This window comes from Eubalaena glacialis, chromosome 15 (assembly GCF_028564815.1).
Source record: "Eubalaena glacialis isolate mEubGla1 chromosome 15, mEubGla1.1.hap2.+ XY, whole genome shotgun sequence".
Lineage (NCBI taxonomy): Eukaryota > Metazoa > Chordata > Mammalia > Artiodactyla > Balaenidae > Eubalaena > Eubalaena glacialis.
Window position 1 is genome coordinate 24653673 of NC_083730.1, and position 23269 is coordinate 24676941.

Below are 23269 nucleotides of genomic sequence, written 5' to 3' on the forward strand. Positions count from 1 at the left end.
AGTGCGCGTGCTTCTCATTGCAGTGGCTTCTCTTGTGACAGAGCATGGGCTCTACGTCCGCAGGCTTCAATAGTTATGGCACACGGGCTCAGTAGTTGTGGCTCAAGGCTCTAGAGTGCAGGCTCAATAGTTGTGGCACACGGGCTTAGTTGCTCCGCAGCATGTAGGATCTTCCCAGACAAGGGCTCGAACCCGTGTCCCCTGCATTGGCAGGCGGATTCTTAACCACTGCACCACCAGGGAAGTCCCTCTTTTTTTTTTTTAATATTTATTTATTTATTTGGCTGCACCGGGCCTTAGTTGTGGCATGTGGTATCTTCATTGCCGCATGCAGGATCTTTAGTTGCAGCATGCAAGATCTTTTAGTTGTGGCACGTGGGATCTAGTTCCCTGACCAGGGATTGAACCCGGATCCCCTGCATTGGGAGCGTGGAGTCTTAACCCCTGGACCACCAGGGAAGTGCCAGGTTTTGATTTCTTTAACTCTAAAATGGGGATAATACTTGCTGCCCCATCTAAGTTATAAGGCACTTAAGAGGATGAAATAAGATTTTATGTGTGAAAGTACCATGTGAAGCACTGACAAAAAGTTTTCCTCTTATCAATGATTACTATCATTAAAATAGATAGATATTCTATTTGATTTTTTTAGCTCATCTATTTTAATTTTAATTTTTGCATATAAATAATTTATATGATATAGTTACATATTAATAACCTCATATAATTTATAAACAATGTTGTGGGTGCTTAGAATTTTTTTTACTGAAAGACATACATAATCAAAAAAGCTTGAAGACCTACTGATCTAAAGAAATGTTTATGATATGAACTCATTCATGCAGTGTTAACACATTATTGACTGGGGGATTTTTGCATAAACTAATGCCTGTGGCCGAAGATTTGTTTTGTAAGTGAATATTGAAACACCCACGTTTGAGTAAATATCAACAACTTTTTTTGCACTTAATGTATTTATTTGAAACTTCGTACGTGTCTTACTAAAGCATTCTAATATTTCGTTAGAGTGTGATAAGCCCGAGCAGGCACCTCTGTGCAGGGGAACAGAACATCTATTACAAATATACCATGTTTCACTGCGCTTTCCCCTGGAAGAGCAGACTCTACACTTTCTGGTGGCTTTTTTTTTTTTTTTTAGTCCTGTGGATATTATTTCCTCTAGAATATGTTATTTTATTTTACTTGATAGTTGACAAGGTGGATCTTTGCGGGGGGCTCCTTTAGAAACGCCACAAGAAGGACCAGGTGCGGGACTACCACTACATTCACCAGAATGGTCAGTTACCCATTCTCTAGCTACTGCTAACAAAAATTGCTTGTAAGTCATTTTATTCTGTGCATTAAAGCTACAATAAATTTTAAACGCATTGAATAAACCACAATTACTCAAATAGAAACCCACTTTCTTATACCATTTCTGAGTTTTCCAGAGGATATTGAAGTTTTCCAGATATTGATTGGATCGATCAACTCCTTTCATATATTTATTATACTCTACTAGACAAGTGGGCTTAGTTATCTGATGGCCACTCCTCCTGTCTTCCTTTCCTGTAGATGCTATGGAGGCGTCATGAATAGCTGTCACCATGCAGACTAACCTCTTGTCTTTCCATATAAGAAGAATCACTTCTCCCTTCCATAAGAATGTCATTTCTCCCCTCTGTAGATTTTTAGATTTCTCCTTTAATTGATTTGGTAGACCACGATTATCTCTTATAGTCCCACAAACTCTGGTTTTATTTTTCAACAATATTTCAGATGTGGACACACTGTTGTAATAATTGTCTTGGTAAATATGGTGCCATGAACTAAGATAAGGTTATAGGACTGAAACTGTTTCCTGAAGTTTCTTTTCTTCACCCGTGTAAATCTGAAGGTTGCGTATATATCCAGTTTCACTTTTGCTAACCATCCTGACCAAAATTCCATATTTTGTAAGTTTTCCAGGATTATAGGTTTTGAATCTGAGTCGTCCTCTCCACTTTATCATTGCCTCATCAAGTGATAGCTCTTGTTTGAGTATATAGATCAATTGAAATTTTGGTAGAAAATAATCCAAAAGAGGTTTAACTTTTGAAATTCTGTCTGCAGGAAGTGGAGTTTCCAAGTTATCGTTAAAGTGAAGAAATGTCATTATTTGTTCGAACCTTATTCTTGTCATAATCTTTGGAAAGATAGGTTTCAAGTAAGGGATCAGCCGACTGTTCTTTCCAGTGTGACTTTCTTATTTGTCCCATCAAAATTATTAATCCAAGAAACTTCTTCATGTCACTATTGGTTACATCAGTCCATTTTAAAGCCTTATCATACTTTTTATATGATTTTTCATTCTGTTGGTGATACAAGTTTGTTTGAGAAGCGACCAACTCGAAAAAGTCATTACCAAAAATTAATTCTGTTATTTTGCTAATACTTTGTGGGTTATTACATTCAATAGTTATACCTGACACACTTCTTAAGTCTTCTGATTTTCGTGAAATGTTGTTCTCAGTCCACTCTTCTGTAGAAGCAAAGGAGCATTCTCCAGCACCATGAGTTTCATTTTCACTTTCTGTATCAGAATCAATCACTAAGGTTTTTTGTCTTTTACTTGGTCTAATATTCACATCATCTGAATCAGAACTGTATTCTGAAGAACTATCATCTTCTGAGACACTAGCATATATGTCGCCTGGACAATCAGAGAAAGTATCTGCATAAAATTCACTGAAAAATTCTTCTTCACTCAAAATCTCGCGATGCGTCATTTTTGAAAATTTTATGGTAATAAACTTGCATTTATAATATACACAGGGTTGGAACAAAAACCTAACTGAGCAATATGTGAATGATAATGGCAATCATAAGTTGTGATCAATTTTAAGCTCTAACAACTTCGCATGGTGATGTTAATTGTATCACTCTCTAAAACCGTATTGATACGTCTCTGGTCAATAACGTTCGGGTAACAAAAGACGTATTAATACATCTCTGGTCAATAATGTGTTAATTCTGGCATTCTTGGCAGCATGCATCATCAACTGCCTTAAGAATGTTTTTGTACTCTTAGATTTCATATTAAGGAGGGAATTACCTTAAGAAAATCATTAGCAATAAACAGAAAGAGCTACAGAAACAATGTTCATTGCAACATTGTAATAAAAGTTAGACATAACCTATATGTTCATCAAATAGGGGAATGTTTAAGTAAACTGTGATATATTTATAGGCTGTAGCCTCTGTTATGCAGCTTAGTAAACTATAATAAAGTTCTAAGGTTAGGAATTGTTTTAAAGAATATTTCATGAGGAAGCATTCCCAATATAATGGTAGGTGGAAAAATTAAGATACAAGGAGATATAGTTATGCAGAATAACTCCAGTTCTAGTAAAAATGCACATACATAAGACTGGAAAGAAATATATTAACATGCTAATAGTGATTATCTCCTGATATCTCCTGATTATGTGTTATTTTTACTGTCTTCATACCTTTCTATATTTTCTAGTTTTTCTGCAATGAACATGTATTAGTTTTATACTTAGGAAGAAAGAGTTGATTTTAAATAAAAATTTAAAAATATAAGCCATACTTATTATCCTTAGGCTTTAGATTTCCATTAATTGAATACCTTTGTTAGAGTATGAATCATAGGATTGGGAAGGACTTTAATAAGTTATCATGGCCAATTCTGAGAATTTCACTGATGAATTTCAGACAGATGAATTAGTTTTTTTAAATGTTAAAGTGTATTTTGGGGGTTTCATTTTGTGTGATATTGACCACTCTTGCAATAAGAGTTTAGACCACATCCTTTCTTTCAGTCTTAACAACTCGAATTTCTTTGAAAGTTCTTTATTGAGCCCATTCTCCAAACTTTAGCTTCTTGGTGTAGAATTTGATTTAGAAACCAGGAAGACTTGATGTTTATAAAAAACATTGCCTTCCATCACAGGTTCTCAAACTTGGCTATATGTCAGAACCATCTGAGGAGCTCTTAAAAAATACAGATGTGTTAAATATTCTGATTTAACAAGTCTGGTCTGGGAGGGGGTAGGGAGGAAGGGGAGAGTAGGGTTTTGAAAATATTGCTAAATAATTTCACAGCTCTTTAATTAAAACTGGGCTCAATCAAGAACATTTGAAGAAATTTAAATTACTGAGGCTGAAAGAAAGGATGAGGTCCAAACACTTACTGAAATAGCATTTCTTCTTGAATGATGACACAGGCCTGGTTGTGAAAAGGCAACAATAGGGCTGTTTTCTCAACTCTGGCAGAAACCCCTTCAGTGGATGTGTGCCCTGCCAGGAATCCAGATACAATGGGGAAACATCACCATGATATGCTAACTCTATCCTTGGATCTCTTCTTGGATGTACATGCAGGGTCTCTTTCTACCAAAGCCTTAATCTACTTGTAATGTTGCAGGGACTCATCCCTCTTCTATTTCCTCTATAGTAATAATAGTAGGTACCATTTACTGAGTTCCTGTTACCTACTAGGTATTTATATCCATCTATCTGATCCTTACCAAACCTTGAAAGACAGTTCTTTTACAGATATAGCAACAGGCTCAGATAGAGTTTTTGATCTAAGGTCACATAGGAGATATCAAAACCAGATTTCAAAGCCTGCTCTGCTTGACTCCAGTGCCTGTGCTTTGTCTGTGGCATCATGTGCCTGCCTTCTCGCTGCCCCCTCATGTGTTTCCGGTGCTCAGATGGCCTACATCCAGGTCTTTAACTTTCTTACTTCAGTGTCTGACTGTGCAGATTTGTGCCTAAAGAGAGCAATGTCTTATGAAAGGCTGGGTTTCTTCTTTAAATTGTCCTTTCAGGGAACGCTGTGAGGAGCTCCGTGTTGAGTTGTGCTGTATCCATCAGAAGGCAGTGAGCAAGGAGCGGAAAGCACAGATAGCATTTAATGAGGAGCTGAAAAGGCAGAAGCTGGTGGAAGAGCAGATGTTCTCAAAGCTCTGGGAGGAAGACCGACTGGCCAAAGAGAAGCGAGAAGCCGAAGAGGCGAGGAGACAGAGAGAGCTGATGGAGAACACACGGCTGGGGCTGAATGCCCAGATCACCAGCATCCAGGCGCAAAGGCAGGCAGCGCGGCGGCTGAAGGAGGAGGAGGCGCGCCTTGTGGTGGGTCTTTTGAAATGCTTGTGATAGGACGATGAACTCAGTGGCTAGAATACACAGTTCGCTGGCCTGCTACTGTAGTTTGCCTGATGGCCAAGGCTCGTTCACAGGGCAACAGACCATGGTCAGAGCCTTGGATTTCAAGGCCCAGCTGACAGTGCCATCTCATTGTATAGGGCAAGTTACTTCACTACTGTGATTCAATTTCCTCATCTACAAAATGAGGCAAAGGGCACTTGTCTTTGTTGTGAGGGTGAAATGGGATAATCATCGGCAGTGCCAATGAAGCCTAGTGGCAATTTGGCAACATCCCCCCATTCTTTGATATGGGTAATTGACAGTTTCCAAAGCCTATATAAAGTGCTTATACAACAGCTACAGTGACCCCCCCAGACCACCAGCATCAATAATTTTGTTCCTACAAGATCACTGCCCCTCGTATATACAAATTAGAGTTGTCCATGGAAATGTGTGCAAGCACTCAAAAAGGTAGCAATTTTATATGTATATAACGCTTTCAACATCTGACACTTTAATACCACTAAATTTAGTAAGATGGTAATATTTTCCTGGGAAATCCCAAGTATTGAAATATGAAACCATAAGAAACATCAAAGGTAAGGTACATGCAGAGCCCAGAAATCTTCTCTGGGTTTAAGATTGTTTTATTTTGAAGAGTTTAGTAGAAGATCTCTAGGAAAATCAAAATAGTGACCCCCCAAATGGCCTTATATATACCCCCTCCTCTGGTGTAAGATACTTAGTGAGCCATTTTTACTCACAACACTTCTGACACCAAATGTGTGGGTTTTTTTCTCACATCAGACAATACTCTGATACCCTGCAGACACTGATTAGGTGTACTACAATTTGATTCAGTTCTGATACTATCTGGAATTAGTGTCAGACTCCATAAGTTGAAGGGCTTAGTCCCACAAGACTGCCCTCACTTCAGATACCCATCACAAGTAGTGGGTCCCTAGGTTACCCACACTTCTGTCCAGCTTGGCTACAAAGTCCAAGGTTCTCTTGACTCCCCCTCAGTTTCAGTAATTCACTAAAACAACTCATAGAACTTAGGAAAGTGCTTTACTTACCCTTACCAGCTTATTGTAAGGTATACAACTCAGAGATGGTCAAATGGAAGAGATGCATAGGGGAAGGTATGTGGGGTGGTACACAGAGCTTCCATGCCCCCACCACCTTGATATGTTCAATCCAGAAGCTCTCTGGACCTCGTCATTTGGGGGTTTTATGGAGGTTTCATCACATGGGCGTGATTGATTAATTCAATCGCTGTTGGTGATTGAACTCAATCTCTGGCCCCTCTTCCCTCCCTGGAGGTCAAGGGGTGGAGCTAAAGTTCCAACCCTCTGATCACATGGTTTGGTCTTTCTAGTTATCATCTCCCATCCTGAAGCTATCTAGGGGGTCCAGCCACTGGTTATCTCATTAGGCTACAAAAGATAATCGTATCACTTTGGAGATTCCAAGGGTGTTAGGAGCTATGTGCCAGGAACCAGGGGCAAAGACAAAATATTTATTTTTTATAACACACCTAGCTATCTCTATTTCTACCTTACTTTAAAAAGAATTTTTTTTTGGAAATAACTTTAACAAGGAGTTGCCAAAAATATTAGAGTTTCTGTGTACCTTTACATAACCAAATATTATATATATAGACTTATAAAGACTTATACTGGTATAATACTTTCAACTAAAGTTACTCCCTTATTTAACTAAACTAAAAAACCCTTCTTTGGATTTCACCAGCTTTTACAAGCACTCTTTGGAGGAAGGGGTATATTCTATGAAATTTTACCATATGTAACCACTACATTTATGTAACCACTACTGAAATCAGGATACAGAATTGTTCCATCATTCAAAGAAACTCCTTCCAGCTACTCCTTTATTGTTATAACCTCTGTCAAAGAAAATTCAATTAACAATCAAATTAAGAAGAAAAAGAGAATTTTATTCAAGCCAAACTAAGGATTATAATACAAGAGACAGACTCTCAGAAGCTCTGAGAATTGTTCCACCTGTTAGTAGTCGAAGGCACAGTCATATACATTTTCAAGACAGAGGATCATACATCAAAATGACACACTGACATTTTACATAAGTTCACCAAAGATACATAGTCTGGTAAGCACGTACAAAGCAAGCAGTAAGTCACCATGACCCCTTACAGAGTTGGGAAAGAATATTAATCTTCTATAAAGTTCTATTGCTGGCGTCAGAAGAAAGAAAAAAAAATTGATCTTTGCCGTGAAGTAGGCATTCCCATCTTTGAGGAGGTCTGGTTAATGTATAATGAAGATGCACATTGCACTCTAAAGGGGGAGGGAGGAGGCCCAAACAGACAGAGAGAGAATTTTAGGTTTACATTTTCATCTTGCCTTAAAATATAAATTTTATTTCATCACCACCCTCAACCCTAACCCCTGGCAGCCACTGATGGGTTCTTGATCTCTATTATTTTGTAATTTCAAGAATGTTATTCCACCCTTTTTAATGTTATAATTATAACATTTGTTATAACAGTAATGTTATATTAAATAATAATATGATCATTTTCAAATGCACAGAAGTGGAGAGTACAATGATCATACTCATGTACTGATCTCCCAGTTTCAGCAGCTGTTGCATTTTGACATGTTGATTTCCTATATTCTACCCCCCTTCCATTTTTGTTTTAAAATATGTCCCAGGGACTTCCCTGGTGGTCCAGTGGTAAAGAATCCACCTTACAATGCAGGGGACGCAGGTTCAATCCCTGGTCAGGGAACTAAGATCCTACATGCCACAGGGCAACTAAGCCCGCGTGCCACAACTACTGAGCTCGCGTGCCTCAGCTAGAGCCCACGTGCCGCAAACTACAGAGCCCACGTGCTCTGGAACCCAAGCACCACAACTAGAGAAGAGAAAACCCGCACGCCACAACTAGAGAGAAGCCCGCGTACCACAACGAAGAGCCCACACGCTGCAACGAAAGATCCCGTGTGCCTCAGCAAAGATCCTGTGGGCCACAACTAAGACCCGACGCTGCCAAAATATATATATATATGTGTGTGTGTGTGTATGTGTGTGTGTGTATATATATATATATATATATATGTATATCCCAGACATGTCATTTCTCCCTTAAATACATCTCAAGTATGCATGATTAAGGACATTTTCTTATACATGATCTCAACAACATGATTAAGGACATTTTCTTATACAATGCCAATATCAAACCTAAAAAAATTAATAATAATTCATTGTTATCATCTAAAATCAGCATCAAATTTCCATCACTGTCTAAGTTATTTGACATTTAAATCAGGATCCAAACATTGTTGTCCTCTTATAAGTCTCTTTTAGAATGAGTCACTGTTTATTATTCAAATCTGGTCACATTTGAGATTGAAAGGGGTGCATTTAATTCAGTACATAAGTGCAACAGTGTAAAATCAGAACTATCCTGGGGAAACCAAGACATAGTAGACTGCTTTTAGGTCTCTTAATTTTGAGCAGTTCTCCCCCCATACCATCTTTACCTGCTTCATAGTCTGATTTGGCTGATTGCTGCCTCCTGGTGTGGTCAACCTTACTTTTTAAAAAGTGTGGCCTGGAACTTCCCTGGTGGTCCAGTGGCTAAGACTGTGCACTCCCACTGCAGGGACCCCGGGTTTGATCCCAGGTCGGGGAACTAGATCCCACATGCCACAAGTAAAAGTTTGCATGCCGCAACTGGAGATCCCGCATGCCGCAACGAATGTCCTGCACGCGGCAACTAAGACCCGGTGCAGCCAAATAAATAAATGAATGAAAAATAAATAAATAAAAAGTGTGGCCTGCTATCCCACTGGCTTTCATGTTTGATATCCTTCGTTTTTCCTTAAATATTGCAGAGCATTTGTACTTTTATTGTCTCATTTGACCCTCACAATTCAGTGTGGATTTACTCTCATGACATTAATGGAAAAGTCTAGCATATAACTTCCCTCTCACAAGCCAGAAATCGTGGCAATCATGGCTGTTGTGAGTCTCAATTAAATCAAGTCAATGGGGGATTGTATCCCTCCTCACTATAAATGTGTCATCTCCTGTCCCTGCTGGGCAAGGACTTATCCCTCCAGGAGAGTGCAAATGCCTTTGACAGGAGGATTAATGCCTCAGTTTATACCAAACTCACAGCACCCAACAGCAGTGGTACCCCAGTTAAAACTGCTTGATTAGTCAGGCAGTTAAGCTAGCCAGGAGGGTCAGATAGATAAGAAAATGAGAGGAATGGGGGAGAGCTTTTAAAGAATAAAAAGCTTAATTTACTTTTGTATATTTAGCTGATGTGGACATCTCCATTTCTGGACTCTTATTGCTGGTTAATAATGTATCCAAATCTAGATGTGCAGATGTGCATAGAAGACTAAAGTCTGGAAGGTCAATACACTAAAACATTGAGAATGGTAGTGGGTGAATGGGTATTAAGAATAAAAGTGATTTATACTTATACTTTTCTGCATTTTGAACTCCACAACTATTTATTACTTTATAATCACACACAGACAGCAATTTCACAAAGCCGTATTGCTGATTCAGCAATGAAAAGGCAAGTTTTATTTCTTATAGTACCTTTTCACCCAGGAGTGTGTGTTTCCAAGAAACCATTTATTCTCACCTCTTAAATGAAATGCATTAACTTCTTTGTTTTGTCCAACTGTACTGATGCATTATCTTCACTATTGTTCTGCCATAGGAAAATGACAAAGCACAGGTGAAACTTGAGAATGAACAGGATAAGCTAAAGAAACAGAAGACAAAACAGGAAATGAGGGCTGCTTTGCAAAAAGCCCTCCAAGAGAAGATGGAGCATATTCAGCAGGAATACAGAGAAGATCAGGACTTGAACATGAAGCTCATGCAAAGCGCCCTTCAAAACTTACAGGAAGAGGCTGATAAAAAGAAGCAAAAGAGAGTAAGACATTTATTCCGTGCCTACTGTGTGCTGGATGAGATTCCTTGTTGAGCTCTCAGTCTTACGGGAGCCAGCCATGTGTAGAATAAAGCATAACTGCTACTGTAAGTGTGGTCCACGAACCAACAGCATTAGCATCATCTAGGAGGATGTTAGAAATAGAAATTCATAGGCTTCAGACTCAGAATCTCCAAATTCAGATCTTGGCCAGGACAAGAAACCTGTTTTAACAAGCTCTCCCAGGTGATTCTGATGCTCACTAAAATTTGAGAACTACTCTATAACATGGTGTTAGTACTGTGATAGCAGGATGGGATCGCAGGAAGTGGAGTGACTAAGTATGTCCAGAAGTTGGGGAAGACATCACTGAGAAAGTGGTGTTCAAGTTGTACTTTGAAGGATATGTAGTTTTGACAGGCAAAGAGAGTAGAGAAAATCATTCCAGTGTTTATTTAGCTGTTTCTTTAAAATTTGTATTGAACTCTTTAGGGTGTTGTTCTTTTCCTAAAGGTACTATGATTTGTTTTGTTTTGTTTTGATAGACTTTATTTTTTAGAGCAGTTTTAGGTTCACAGCAAAATTGAGCAAAAAGTACAGAAACTTCCCATATACCCCCTGCCCCAACACATGCATAGCCTTCCCCATTCTCAACATCCTCCACCAGAGGGTACATTTGTTACAATCGACGAACCTACATTGACACATTATCACCCAAAGTCCATAGTTTACATTAGGGTCCATTCTTTGGTGTTGTAGGTCTATAGGTTTGGACAAACATATGATGACATTTATCCACCATGAGAGTATTATACAGAGTGATTTCACTAGGCTAAAAATCCTCTGTGCTCCACCTGGTCATCCCTTCCTCTACCCCAAACCCCTGGAAACAACTGATATTTTTACTGTCTCCATAGTTTTGCCTTTTCCGAATGTCATATCATTGGAATCATATAGTATGTAACCTTTTCAGATTGGCTTCTTTCACTAACTAATACGCATTTAAGTTCCCTCCATATCTTTTCATGGCTTGATAGCTCATTTACTTTTAACACTGAATCTATTCCATTGTGTGGATGTACTACAGTGTATTTATCCAGTCACCTTCTGAAGGACATCCTTGGTTGCTTCCAGGTTTTGGTGATTATGAATAAAGTTATTGTGTACATTCTTAGTCAGGTTTTTGTGTGAACATAAGTTTTCAACTCATTTGGGTAAATATCAAGAAGCGTTATTGCTGGATCATATGGTAAGAGTATGTGTAGTTTTGTAAGAACAGCCAAACTGTCTTCCAAAGTGTCTATACCATTTTGCATTCCCACCAGCAATGAATGAGAGTTCCTGTTGCTCAGCATCCTTGTCAGTATTTTGTGTTATCAGTGTTCTGGACTTGAGCCATTCTAATAGGTGCGTAGTGATATATCATTGTTATTTAAGTTTAATTTCCCTAATGTCATGTGATATAGAGCATTAAGGATTCTGAACCCAATTCCAATGTGTGGCGTGGTATGCAAGCAATGCTTGGGACATGAGCTGGGTGTCCTACAATTCCACTCAATTCTGGCACTATCTTCCCAGAGATAGCATCGGATTCCACAGGGAAAGGGCTCAGTTCTATAAGACTGCCCTCTACTTCAGTTGCCAGTCTGAAGTAGCCCAGTCGCAAGCCCAGATGGTTACCTGTGCTTCTGACCAACTGGCTACAAACTGGAAGTTCCAATGATCCCCCTCAAACTCAGGATGCCAATTGCAAATCCAAGTTGTTACTTGACAGACTGGCTATAAATCAGAAGTTCCCGTGACCCCCTCCTTGAGTTCGATTGATTGGCTAGAGCAGCTCACAGAACTCAGGAAACCAGTTTGCTCACTAGATTACCAATTTATTACAGAGTATATTAAAGGATACAAATAAATAGCCAGATGAAGAGACATATAGGATGAGGTCCTGAACAAAGGAGCTTCTGTCCTCATGGAGTTTGGGACCTGGCACGGTGGAAGTGTTCTGGTTCCCCAATTCTGAACCCTCTCCTTTGGGGTTTTTAGGTAGGCTTCATTACATAGGCATGATTGGTTAAGTCATTGGCCATCAGTGATTGATATGAAGCCTCCAAACCTTCTCCCCTCCCCAGAGATCAGGGAACTGGGACTGAAAGTTCCAACCCTCTAATCACATGGTTGGTTCTCCTGGCAACCAGAGGTGTGGTCCAAAAGTCACCTCATTAACAGAACAAAAGACAACTTTGTTGCTCTCATCACTTAGGAAATTCTAAGGGTTTTAGGAGCTCTGTGCCAGAAATGGGAATGAAGACCAAATATGTATTTCTTATTATAAATCATAATATCACAAGCATCTTTTTATATGTTTGTCATCTGTATATTTTTGATGAGGTGCCTGTTAAGATCTTTGGCTCATTTTTTGAGTTGTTTGTTTTCTTCTTGTTGAGTTTTAAGAGTTCTTTGTATATTTTATCGTGAAAGCACCCCTCCTACCGTCTTGTTGTAGCTTCTTCTTTGTCTTTGGATGTAGAATATCCTTCTTCTGGTAGGTCCCAGTCTTTTTTTGTTAATGGTTGTTCAGCAGTTAGTTGTGATTTCTGTGTTTTCGTGAGAGGAGGGGAGCTCAAGTCCTTCTGTTCCACCATCTTGTCTCTAGTGCTCTCTGTATATTTTAGATAACAGTCCGTTATCAGATAAGTTTTTAGCAAATACTTTCTCCCAGTCTGTGACTTGTCTTTCATTCTCTTGATCAGAGTTTTCATAGAGCAAAATTTTTAATTTTAATGAAGTCTAGCTTATCTATTCTTTCTTTCATGGATTGTGCCTTTGCTATTGTATCTAAAAGCTTATCACCAAACCCAAGGTCACCTAGATTTTCTCCTTTGTTATCTTCTAGGAGTTTTATATTTTACGTTTAGATCTTTGGTCCATTTTGAGTTAATTTCTGTAAAGGTGTAAGGTCTGTTTCAAGATTCTTTTTTTTTTTTTTTTTTTTGGCATGTAGATGTCCAGTTATTCTAGCACCATTTGTTGAAGAGACTCTCTTAACTCCATTGTATAGCCTTTGCTTCCTAGTCAAAGATCAGTTGACTATATTTATATGAGTCTATTTTGGGGCTCTATGTTCTTTTCTATTGATCTATTGATCTATTCTTTCACCAATTCCATACCGTCTTGATTACTATAGTAAGTCTTAAAGTTGGGCAGGGTCAGTCCTCTGACTTTGATCTTGTCCTTAAATACTGAGTTGGACATTTTGGGTCTTTAGCCTCTTCATATAAATTTTAGAATCAGTTTGTTGATTTCCACAAAATAATTTGCTGGGATTTTTTTTTTTTTTGTAATTACATTGAATCTATAGATCAAGAATGGAAGAACTGACATTTTAACAATATTGAGTATTCCTATTCATGAACATGGACTATCTCTCTATTTAGTTCTTTGATTTTTCTCATCAGCTTTGTGCTTTTCCTCATATAGATCTTGTACATATTTTGTTAGATTTGTACTTATGTATTTCATTTTTGGGGTGCTAATGTAAATGGTATTGTGTTTTTAATTTCAAATTCTACTTCATTGCTGGTATATAGGAAGTCAGTTGACTTTTGTTTGTTAACCTTGTATCCTGTAACCTTGCTTTAATTGCTTATTAGCTCCGGGAGTTTTTTATTGGTTCCTTCAGGTTTTCTACATAGACAACCATGTTATCTGTGAAAAAAGACAGCTTTATTTATTTCTTCCCAATCAATATACCTTTCATTTCCTATTCTTGTCTTATTGTTTAAGCTAGGACTTTCAGTATAATGTGAAAAAGAGTGCTGAGAGGGGGCATCCTTGCCTTGTACCTGATTTTAGTGGGAAAGCTTCTAGTTTTTCATCATTAAGTATGATGTTAGTTGTAGGTTTTTTGTAGAAATTCATCATCAAATTGAGGAATTCCCCCCTTTATTCCTGGTTTACTGAGAGGTTTTTTTTTTATTTTAACATGAGTGGGTGTTGGATTCTGCCAAATTTTTTTTCTGCATTAATTGATATGATCACGTGGTTATTCTTCTTTAGCCTGTTGATATGATGGATTACATTAATTGATTTTTGAATGGTGAACCAGCCTTGCTACCTAGGATAAACCTTTGTCATGTTGTATAATTCTTTTTATACATTGTTGGATTCAATTTACTAATATTTTGTTGAGGAGTTTTGCATCTTTGTTTATAAGAGAGATTAGTGTATAGTTTTTTTTTCTTCATAACATCTTTTTCTGCTTTTGGTATTAAGGTAATTCTGGCTTCATAGGATGAGTTAGGAAGTATTCCTTCTGCTTCTGTCTTGTGAAAGAGATTGTAGAGACTTGGTATAATTTCTTCCTTAAATGTTTGGTAGAATTCACCAGTGAACTCATCTGTGACTGGTGCTTTCTGTTTCAGAAAGTTAATTATTAATTCACTTTCTTTAATAATAGATATAGGCCTATTCAGATTGTCCTTTTCTTCTTGTGTCAATTTTGGCAGATTGTGTCTTTCAAAGAAGTGGTTCATTTCCTTTAGGGTATCACATTTGTGGGCGTAGAGTTGTTCATAGTATTTCTTTCTTACCCTTTTAATGACTGTTGGATTTGTACATGTAGTGATGTCCCCTCTTTCATTTCTGATATTATTAATTTTGGTCGTCTCCTTTCTTAGTTAGCCTGGCTAGAGGCTTATCGATTTTATTGATCTTCTCAAAGAACTAGCTTTTGCTTTCATTGATTTTCTCTTTGATTTCCTGTTTTCAATATCATTGATTTCTCCTCTAGTTTTTATTTCTTTTCTTCTGCTTACTGTGGATTTAATTTGCCTTCTTTTCTGGTTTCCTAAGGTGGAAGTTTAGATTATTGATTTTTAAAAAAAAATTTTAACATCTTTATTGGAGTATAATTGCTTTACAATGGTTTGTTAGTTTCTGCTTTATAACAAAGTGAATCAGTTATACATATACATATGTCCCCATATCTCTTCCCTCTTGCGTCTCCCTCCCTCCCACACTCCCTATCCCACCCCTCTAGGTGGTCACAGAGCACCAAGCTGATCTCCCTGTGCTATGCAGCTGCTTCCCACTAGCTATCTGTTTTACGTTTGGTAGTGTATATATGTCCATGCCACTCTCTCACTTTGTTCCACCTTACCATTCCCCCTCCCCATATCCTCAAGTCCATTCTCTACTAGGTCTGCGTCTTTATTCCCGTCTTGCCCCTAGGTTCTTCATGACCTTTTTTTTTTTTTTTTAGACTCCATATATATGTGTTAGCAGACGGTATTTGTTTTTCTCTTTCTGACTTACTTCACTCTGTATGACAGACTCTAGGTCCATCCACCTCACTACAAATAACTCAATTTCATTTCTTTTTATGGCTGAGTAATATTCCATTGTATATATGTGCCACATCTTCTTTATCCATTCATCTGTTGATGGACACTTAGGTTGCTTCCATGTCCTGGCTATTGTAAATAGAGCCACAATGAACATTGTGGTACATGACTCTTTTTGAATTCTGGTTTTCTCAGGGTATACGCCCAGTAGTGGGATTGCTGGGTCGTATGGTAGTTCTATTTTTAGTTTTTTAAGGAACCTCCATACTGTTCTCCATAGTGGCTGTATCAATTTACATTCCCACCAACAGTGCAAGAGGGTTCCCTTTTCTCCACACCCTCTCCAGCATTTATTGTGTGTAGATTTTTTGATGATGGCCATTCTGACCAGTGTGAGATGATATCTTATTGTAGTTTTGATTTGCATTCTCTAATGATTAATGATGTTGAGCATTCTTTCATGTGTTTGTTGGCAATCTGTATATCTTCTTTGGAGAAATGTCTATTTAGATCTTCTGTCCATTTTTGGATTAGGTTGTTTGTTTTTTTGATATTGAGCTGCATATAAATTGTGGAGATTAATCCTTTGTCAGTTGCTTCATTTGCAAATATTTTCTCCCATTGTGATGGTTGTCCTTTCGTCTTGTTTATGTTTTCCTTTGCTGTGAAAAAGCTTTTAAGTTTCATTAGGTCCCATTTGTTTATTTTTGTTTTTATTTCCATTTCTCTAGGAGGTGGGTCAAAATGGATCTTGCTGTGATTTATGTCATCGAGTGTTCTGCCTATGTTTTCCTTTAAGAGTTTTACAGTGTCTGGCCTTACATGTAGGTCTTTAATCCATTTTGAGTTTATTTTTGTGTATGGTGTTAGGGAGTGTTCTAATTTCATTCTTTTACATGTAGCTGTCCAGTTTTCCCAGCACCACTTATTGAAGAGGCTGTCTTTTTTCCACTGTATATTCTTGCCTCCTTTATCAAAGATAAGGTGACCATATGTGCATGGGTTTATCTCTGGGCTTTCTATATCCTGTTCCATTGATCTATATTTCTGTTTTTGTGCCAGTACCATACTGTCTTGATTACTGTAGCTTTGTAGTATCGTCTGACATCAGGGAGCCTGATTCCTCCAGCTCCGTTTTTCTTTCTCCAGATTGCTTTGGCTATTCGGGGTCTTTTGTGTTTACATACAAATTGTGAAAATTTTTGTTCTATTTCTGTGAAAAATGCCATTGGTAGTTTGATAGGGATTGCATTGAATCTGTAGATTGCTTTGGGTAGTAGAGTCATTTTCACAATGTTGATTCTTCCAATCCAAGAACATGGTACATCTCTCCATCTATTTGTGTCATCTTTAATTTCTTTCATCAGTGTCTTATAATTTTCTGCATACAGGACTTTTGTCTCCTTAGGTAGGTTTATTCCTAGATATTTTATTCTTTTTGTTGCAATGGTAAATGGGAGTGTTTTCTTAATTTCACTTTCAGATTTTTCATCATTAGTGTAGAGGAATGCAAGAGATTTCTGTGCATTAGTTTTGTATCCTGCTACTTTACCAAATTCATTGATTAGCTCTAGTATTTTTCTGGTAGCATCTTTAGGATTCTCTATGTATAGTGTCATGTCATCTGCAAGCAGTGACAGCTTTGCTTCTTCTTTTCTGATTTGGATTCCTTTTATTTCTTTTTCTTCTCTGATTGCTGTGGCTAATACTTCCAAAACTATGTTGAATAATAGTGGTGAGAGTGGGCAACCTTGTCTTGTTCCTGATCTTAGTGGAAATGGTTTCAGTTTCTCACCATTGAGGACAATGTTGGCTGTGGGTTTGTCATGTATGGCCTTTATTATGTTGAGGAATGTTCCCTCTATGCCTAGTTTCTGGAGGGTTTTTATCATAAATGGGTGTTGAATTTTGTCGAAAGCTTTCTCTGCATCTATTGAGAGGATCATATGGATTTTCTCCTTCAATTTGTTAATATGGTGTATCACATTGATCGATTTGCATATATTGAAGAATCCTTGCATTCCTGGGATAAACCCCACTTGATCATGGTGTATGATCCTTTTAATGTGCTCTTGGATTCTGTTTGCTAGTATTTTGTTGAGGATTTTTGCATCTATGTTCATCAGTGATATTGGCCTGTAGTTTTCTTTCTTTGTGACATCTTTGTCTGGTTTTGGTGTCAGGGTGATGGTGGCCTCGTAGAATGAGTTTTGGAGTGTTCCTCCCTCTGCTATATTTTGGAAGAGTTTGAGAAGGATAGGTGTTAGCTCTTCTCTAAATATTTGATAGAATTTGCCTGTGAAGCCATCTGGTCCTGGACTTTTGTTTGTTGGAAGATTTTTAATCACAGTTTCAATTTCAGTGCTTGTGTTTGGTCTGTTCATATTTTCTATTTCTTCCTGGTTTAGTCTTGGAAGGTTGCGCATTTCTAAGAATTTGTCCATTTCTTCCAGGTTGTCCGTTTTATTGGCATATAGCTGCTTGTAGTAATCTCTCATGATCCTTTGTATTTCTGCAGTGTCAGTTGTTACTTCTCCTTTTTCGTCTCTAATTCTGTTGATTTGAGTCTTCTCTCTTTTTTTCTTGATAAGTCTGGCTAATGGTTTATCAATTTTGTTTATCTTCTCAAAGAACCAGCTTTTATTTTTATTGATATTTGCTATCATTTGCTTCATTTCTTTTTCATTTATTTCTGATCTGATTTTTATGATTTTTTTCCTTCTGCTAACTTTGGGGTTTTTTTGTTCTTCTTTCTCTAATTGCTTTAGGTGTAAGGTGAGGTTGTTTATTTGAGATGTTTCTTGTTTCTTAAGGTAGGATTGTATTGCTATACACTTGCTCTTAGAACTGCTTTTGCTGCATCCCATACGTTTTGGGTCGTCGTGTTTTCATTGTCATTTGTTTCTAGGTATTTTTTGATTTCCTCTTTGATTTCTTCAGTGATCTCTTGGTTATTACGCAGTGCGTTGTTTAGCCTCCATGTGTTTGTATTTCTTACAGATTTTTTCCTGTAATTGATATGTAGTCTCATAGCGTTGTGGTCGGAAAAGATGCTTGATACGATTTCAATTTTCTTAAATTTACCAAGGCTTGATTTGTGACCCAAGATATGATCTATCCTGGAGAATTTTCCATGAGCACTTGAGAAGAATGTGTATTCTGTTGTTTTTGGATGGAATGTCCTATAAATATCAATTAAGTCCATCTTGTTTAATGTATCATTTCACACTTGTGTTTCCTTATTTATTTTCATTTTGGATGATCTGTCCATTGGTGAAAGTGGGGTGTTAAAGTCTCCTACTATGATTGTGTTACTGTCGATTTCCCCTTTTATGGCTGTTAGTATTTGCCTTATATATTGAGGTGCTCCTATGTTGGGTGCATAAATATTTACAATTGTTATATCTTCTTCTTGGATTGATCCCTTGATCATTGTGTAGTGTCCTTCTTTGTCTCTTGTAATAGTCTTTATTTTAAAGTCTATTTTGTCTGATACGAGAATTGCTACTCCAGGTTTCTTTTGATTTCCTTTTGTGTGGAATATCTTTTTCCATCCCCTCTCTTTCAGTCTGTATGTGTCCCTAGGTCTGAAGTGGGTCTCTTGTAGACAGCATATATACGGGTCTCGTTTTTGTATCCATTCAGCCAATCTATGTCTTTTGGTTGGAGCATTTAATCCATTTACATTTAAGGCAATTATCGATATGTATGCTCCTATTACCATTTTGTTAATTGTTTTGGGTTTGTTATTGTAGGTCTTTTCCTCCTCTTGTGTTCTCTGCCTAGAGAAGTTCCTTTAACATTTGTTGTAAAACTGGTTTGGTGGTGCTGAATTCTCTTAGGTTTTGCTTGTCTGTAAAGGTTTTAATTTCTCCGTCAAATCTGAATAAGATCTTTGCTGGGTAGAGTAATCTTGGTTGTAGGTTTTTCTCCTTCATCACTTTAAATATGTCCTGCCAGTCCCTTCTGGCTTGCAGAGTTTCTGCTGAAAGATCAGCTGTTATCCTTATGGGGATTCCCTTGTGTGTTATTTGTTGTTTTTCCCTTGCTGCTTTTAATGGTTTTTTTTATGTTATGTAGGACGATATGATAAGAGAACAGAAGATATATCATCAGTACTTGGCACAGCGGCGTGAGGAAGAAAAAGCTCAGGAGAAAGAACTGGACAGAATGTTAGAGAAAGAGACGGAAAAGAAGTTTGCTGAGAAGGACAAGGAGCTGAGACTTGAAAAGGAGGCAAGAAAACAACTTTTGAATGAGGTCATGTGTACAAGAAAACTGCAAGTTCAAGAAAAGTGTAAGGAAATGAATTATAATTATATTATATTTGGGCCTTAATTCAATTTAAGTGGCAACCAAAATATTTATTAAATAAGTATTATGTGTGAAATACTATGAAGCATGTAAAAAGGATTAAGGCAAGATCCCTGCTTTGCAGGGACCTTACCTAATTGAATACTTGAATATCTTTCTGCAGGTGTCTCCATACGTCCATACCTGCATGCCTTTGCTTGGGTAGTTTTCTCTCCCTATGATGCTTTTGATCTTGAGAAATCCTGGACATCCTTCAAGGCCAGCTCAAATATCTCATTCCTTGAGAGGCCCTCTGTGTTCCTGTATTCATAATAAATCTTCTTTCTGGGGTTCTCACCATTGCTTGTTCACATCTCTTAGCATACCACTGAATTCCCTCAGCTTCAGTGCTTGGTCACAGAAGGAAATATTTGTTGAGATGATTTCTATACCCAGATGTAAACATTTACTGTTAGGGTACTATGGACTTCACACTAGCTGTCTTTGCAAGAGAAAGCTCATCTTGGTTCCATTGATTAATTCTCCACTCCAGGAATTATAATGGCAGTTGAAAATTGTTAAGGCAGTATTAGATGGAGTTTTAAGAAATGAGAAGAAAGCTTCTATGATAAAATGATTTCTGTATTCTCCCATGATAAATGTTTTAGAATATATTGAGAAAACATGGAAATTTTAAGTATTTGAAACCATTTATAAACAAGGAAATAAAATCAACCATAATGCACCACCCAGGAATAGCTACTGTTCACAACTTCCTGTATTTCCTTCCAGTATTTTTATTATGTATGTCATTTCCCCTCACAAATTAGGATCTTGTTGTATATATTTTTTTACAGCCTGCATTTCCCACTTATCATAAACATTTTTCCAGGTTAATTTCCTTCAATTGTAATATTTGTAATGCTGCCTAGAAATCCATTATAAAAATGGACCATAATTTATTTTACCTAAACACAGCTAATGGACCTTCAGCTTGTTTTGAATCTTTTTCCTGCTGTGTTAGCGTTGCAGGTTACTATCTCTGTACATAGGTTTTTTGGCTCATATATGATTAAGATAAATTCCTGTAAAAAGATATGTACATTTTAGATGTATATTGCCTGGTTTTATTTATTCTTTTGTGAACTCTGTTCTCTTTGTCATTTTTTACCTACTGGGTTGTTTAAGTTTTCCTTATTTAATTTATAAGAGACTTACATACTGTTTTTCCAATACTTATTTTGTAATAAATAAAATCCCCTATTAATATAAATGGCAATAGAACTGTTTGTCCTCAAGAAGAGAAAGGTGAGAAGTGTTCAAACAGTGGTAATCTGGTATGAAAAAGGCTGATCATAGATTTCAGTGACAAATGATTAAGAGAAAATCTCTGTAGATTGCAGCGCATATGAATCTAAACCCTATTCTTTCCTTAATGGAGATGACTACTTCTACCTTATTAAGCTAAGATCCAGCCCAGTGATTCTAAGCTCTGCCTTTCTAAAGACAATATGGCATCAATGCCCCGAGAGATGTCAGCAAGTCTTTTCTGAAAAAGTCATTCAGCAAAAATTACTTTTGTCTTTCTTAGTGCAACGAAAAGCAAAAGAACAGGAAGAACGTGCTATGGAACAGGAACACATAAATGAAGGTCTTAAAGAGCTTAACCGTGAAGAGAGGGAGGATTTTACAAGGTATGATTTTGTTTTCTTTATTATTACTAACTAACCAAAAATAGGAGATTTTTAGCATAGAGGACAATGTGCCATAATTCATGTATTATTGATGTTATTTTACATCGGTATTACATTTGTCCTAAAAGCTCAATTCAGTTTATAAAATTTCATATAAAAATAAGCAACAATCACTTCGGTAAAATTAAATTCTGTACCTTGTGTACATTCTGATTATACACATTAGGTATTAAACTGGATAAGCATCTTAAAAAATAAAACAAATTAGAAACAATTTTTATAAAGTAGGCACCAACCCTAAATTGTAATGAAATAAGTTTTTTCCCCCATGAAATAAAGCCAGAAATACAGCGTGACCTAATTAGTTAGATTAACAGAAATGGCGTATGGGGTTATGATTCCATGCAAATGTCCCAGGAAGATTTTTTGTAGCCTGGCTGAGCTGGAAAACTGAGTGCTCTGGGTGCTTTGAGATGTACCACTTCCCTCCTCGGGCAAGTGTCCCTCTGATCACCATAATCAGGCTCAGGTAGAGAAAATTGGCTGATGCCTCCTTGCAGCCTTTCTCAGATCATAGCAGTTCCTTCCCACCGATGACTATGACACCCAATTCAGGTGACCAGTGTGGTGGAGAAAGAGGACCTGGCTCCTCTAATTGCTGGTCACCCTCCCTGTCCCTAGGGCCCGTTCCCGGGCTCACCCACATTTGGTGCATAGAAATAAGTTCTCTTCTTTATAGGAAGAGTATGGTTTATATACCTGAGCCTATTGTTACTTTGGGGGCACTACCAACAATATCTGGCCTACCCTACTGACTTCCTGCTACTTGTTCTGCTCTGGAGTTCCTTCCTTCTCACTTTTGAAAAGTCTGTTGTTGGAGATGTGAGGGGAATTTAAAGAATAACAACTCTCTTCCCTGCCCAACTTCTATTTTTTTCTTATTTTAACATCTTTATTGGAGTATAATTGCTTTCCAATGGTGTGTTAGTTTCTGCTATATCATAAAGTGAATCAGCTCTATGTATACATATATCCCCACATCCCCTCCCTCTTGCATCTCCCCCCCACCCTCCCTATCCCACCCCTCTATGTGGTCACAGAGCACCCAGCTGATCTCCCTGTGCTGTGCGGCTGCTTCCCACTACCTATTTTACATTTCGTAGTGTATATATGTCCATGCCACTCTCTCACTTCATCCCAGCTTACCCTTCCCCTCCTTGTGTCCTCAAGTCCATTCTCTATGTCTGCATCTTTATTTCTGTCCTGTCCCTAGGTTCTACTTCACTCTGTATGACAGACTCTAGGTCCATCCACCTCACTACAAATAACTCAATTTCATTTCTTTTTATGGCTGAGTAATATTCCATTGTATATATGTGCCACAACTTCTTTATCCATTCATCTGTTGATGGACACTTAGGTTGCTTCCATGTCCTGGCTATTGTAAATAGTGCTGCAATGAACATTGTGGTACATGAGTCTGTTTTCTCTTTTTTCAGTTTTGCTTCAGAATGTATTTATTTAGGTTTATAAAATATTAAATATATTTATAATATATGTAAATATATATATATTTTTTATCTGAAATTCAAATTTAACCCAGTGTCCTGTTTTTTTTTTTTTAAACACCTTTATTGGAGTATAATCGCTTTACAATGGTGTGTTAGTTTCTGCTGTATAACAAAGTGAACCAGCTGTACATAAACACACATCCCCATATCTCCTCCCTCTTGTGTCTCCCTCCCACCCTCCCTATCCCACCCCTCTAGGTGGTCACAAAGCACGGAGCTGATCTCCCTGTGCTATGCGGCTGCTTCCCACTAGCTATCTATTTT

General features: G+C 37.6%; 1 protein-coding gene across 1 annotated transcript in view; it reads left to right on the forward strand.

The window, feature by feature from the left end:
- Positions 1–23269, forward strand: part of CFAP53 (cilia and flagella associated protein 53) — a 55050-nt gene that overhangs the window by 23775 nt on the left and 8006 nt on the right. Inside the window, exons 4-7 of the mRNA XM_061169304.1 lie at positions 4839–5142; positions 9890–10108; positions 19528–19744; positions 21332–21434. Of these exons, the coding sequence (XP_061025287.1) occupies positions 4839–5142; positions 9890–10108; positions 19528–19744; positions 21332–21434 (843 nt within the window). The remainder of the gene's footprint in view (positions 1–4838; positions 5143–9889; positions 10109–19527; positions 19745–21331; positions 21435–23269) is intronic.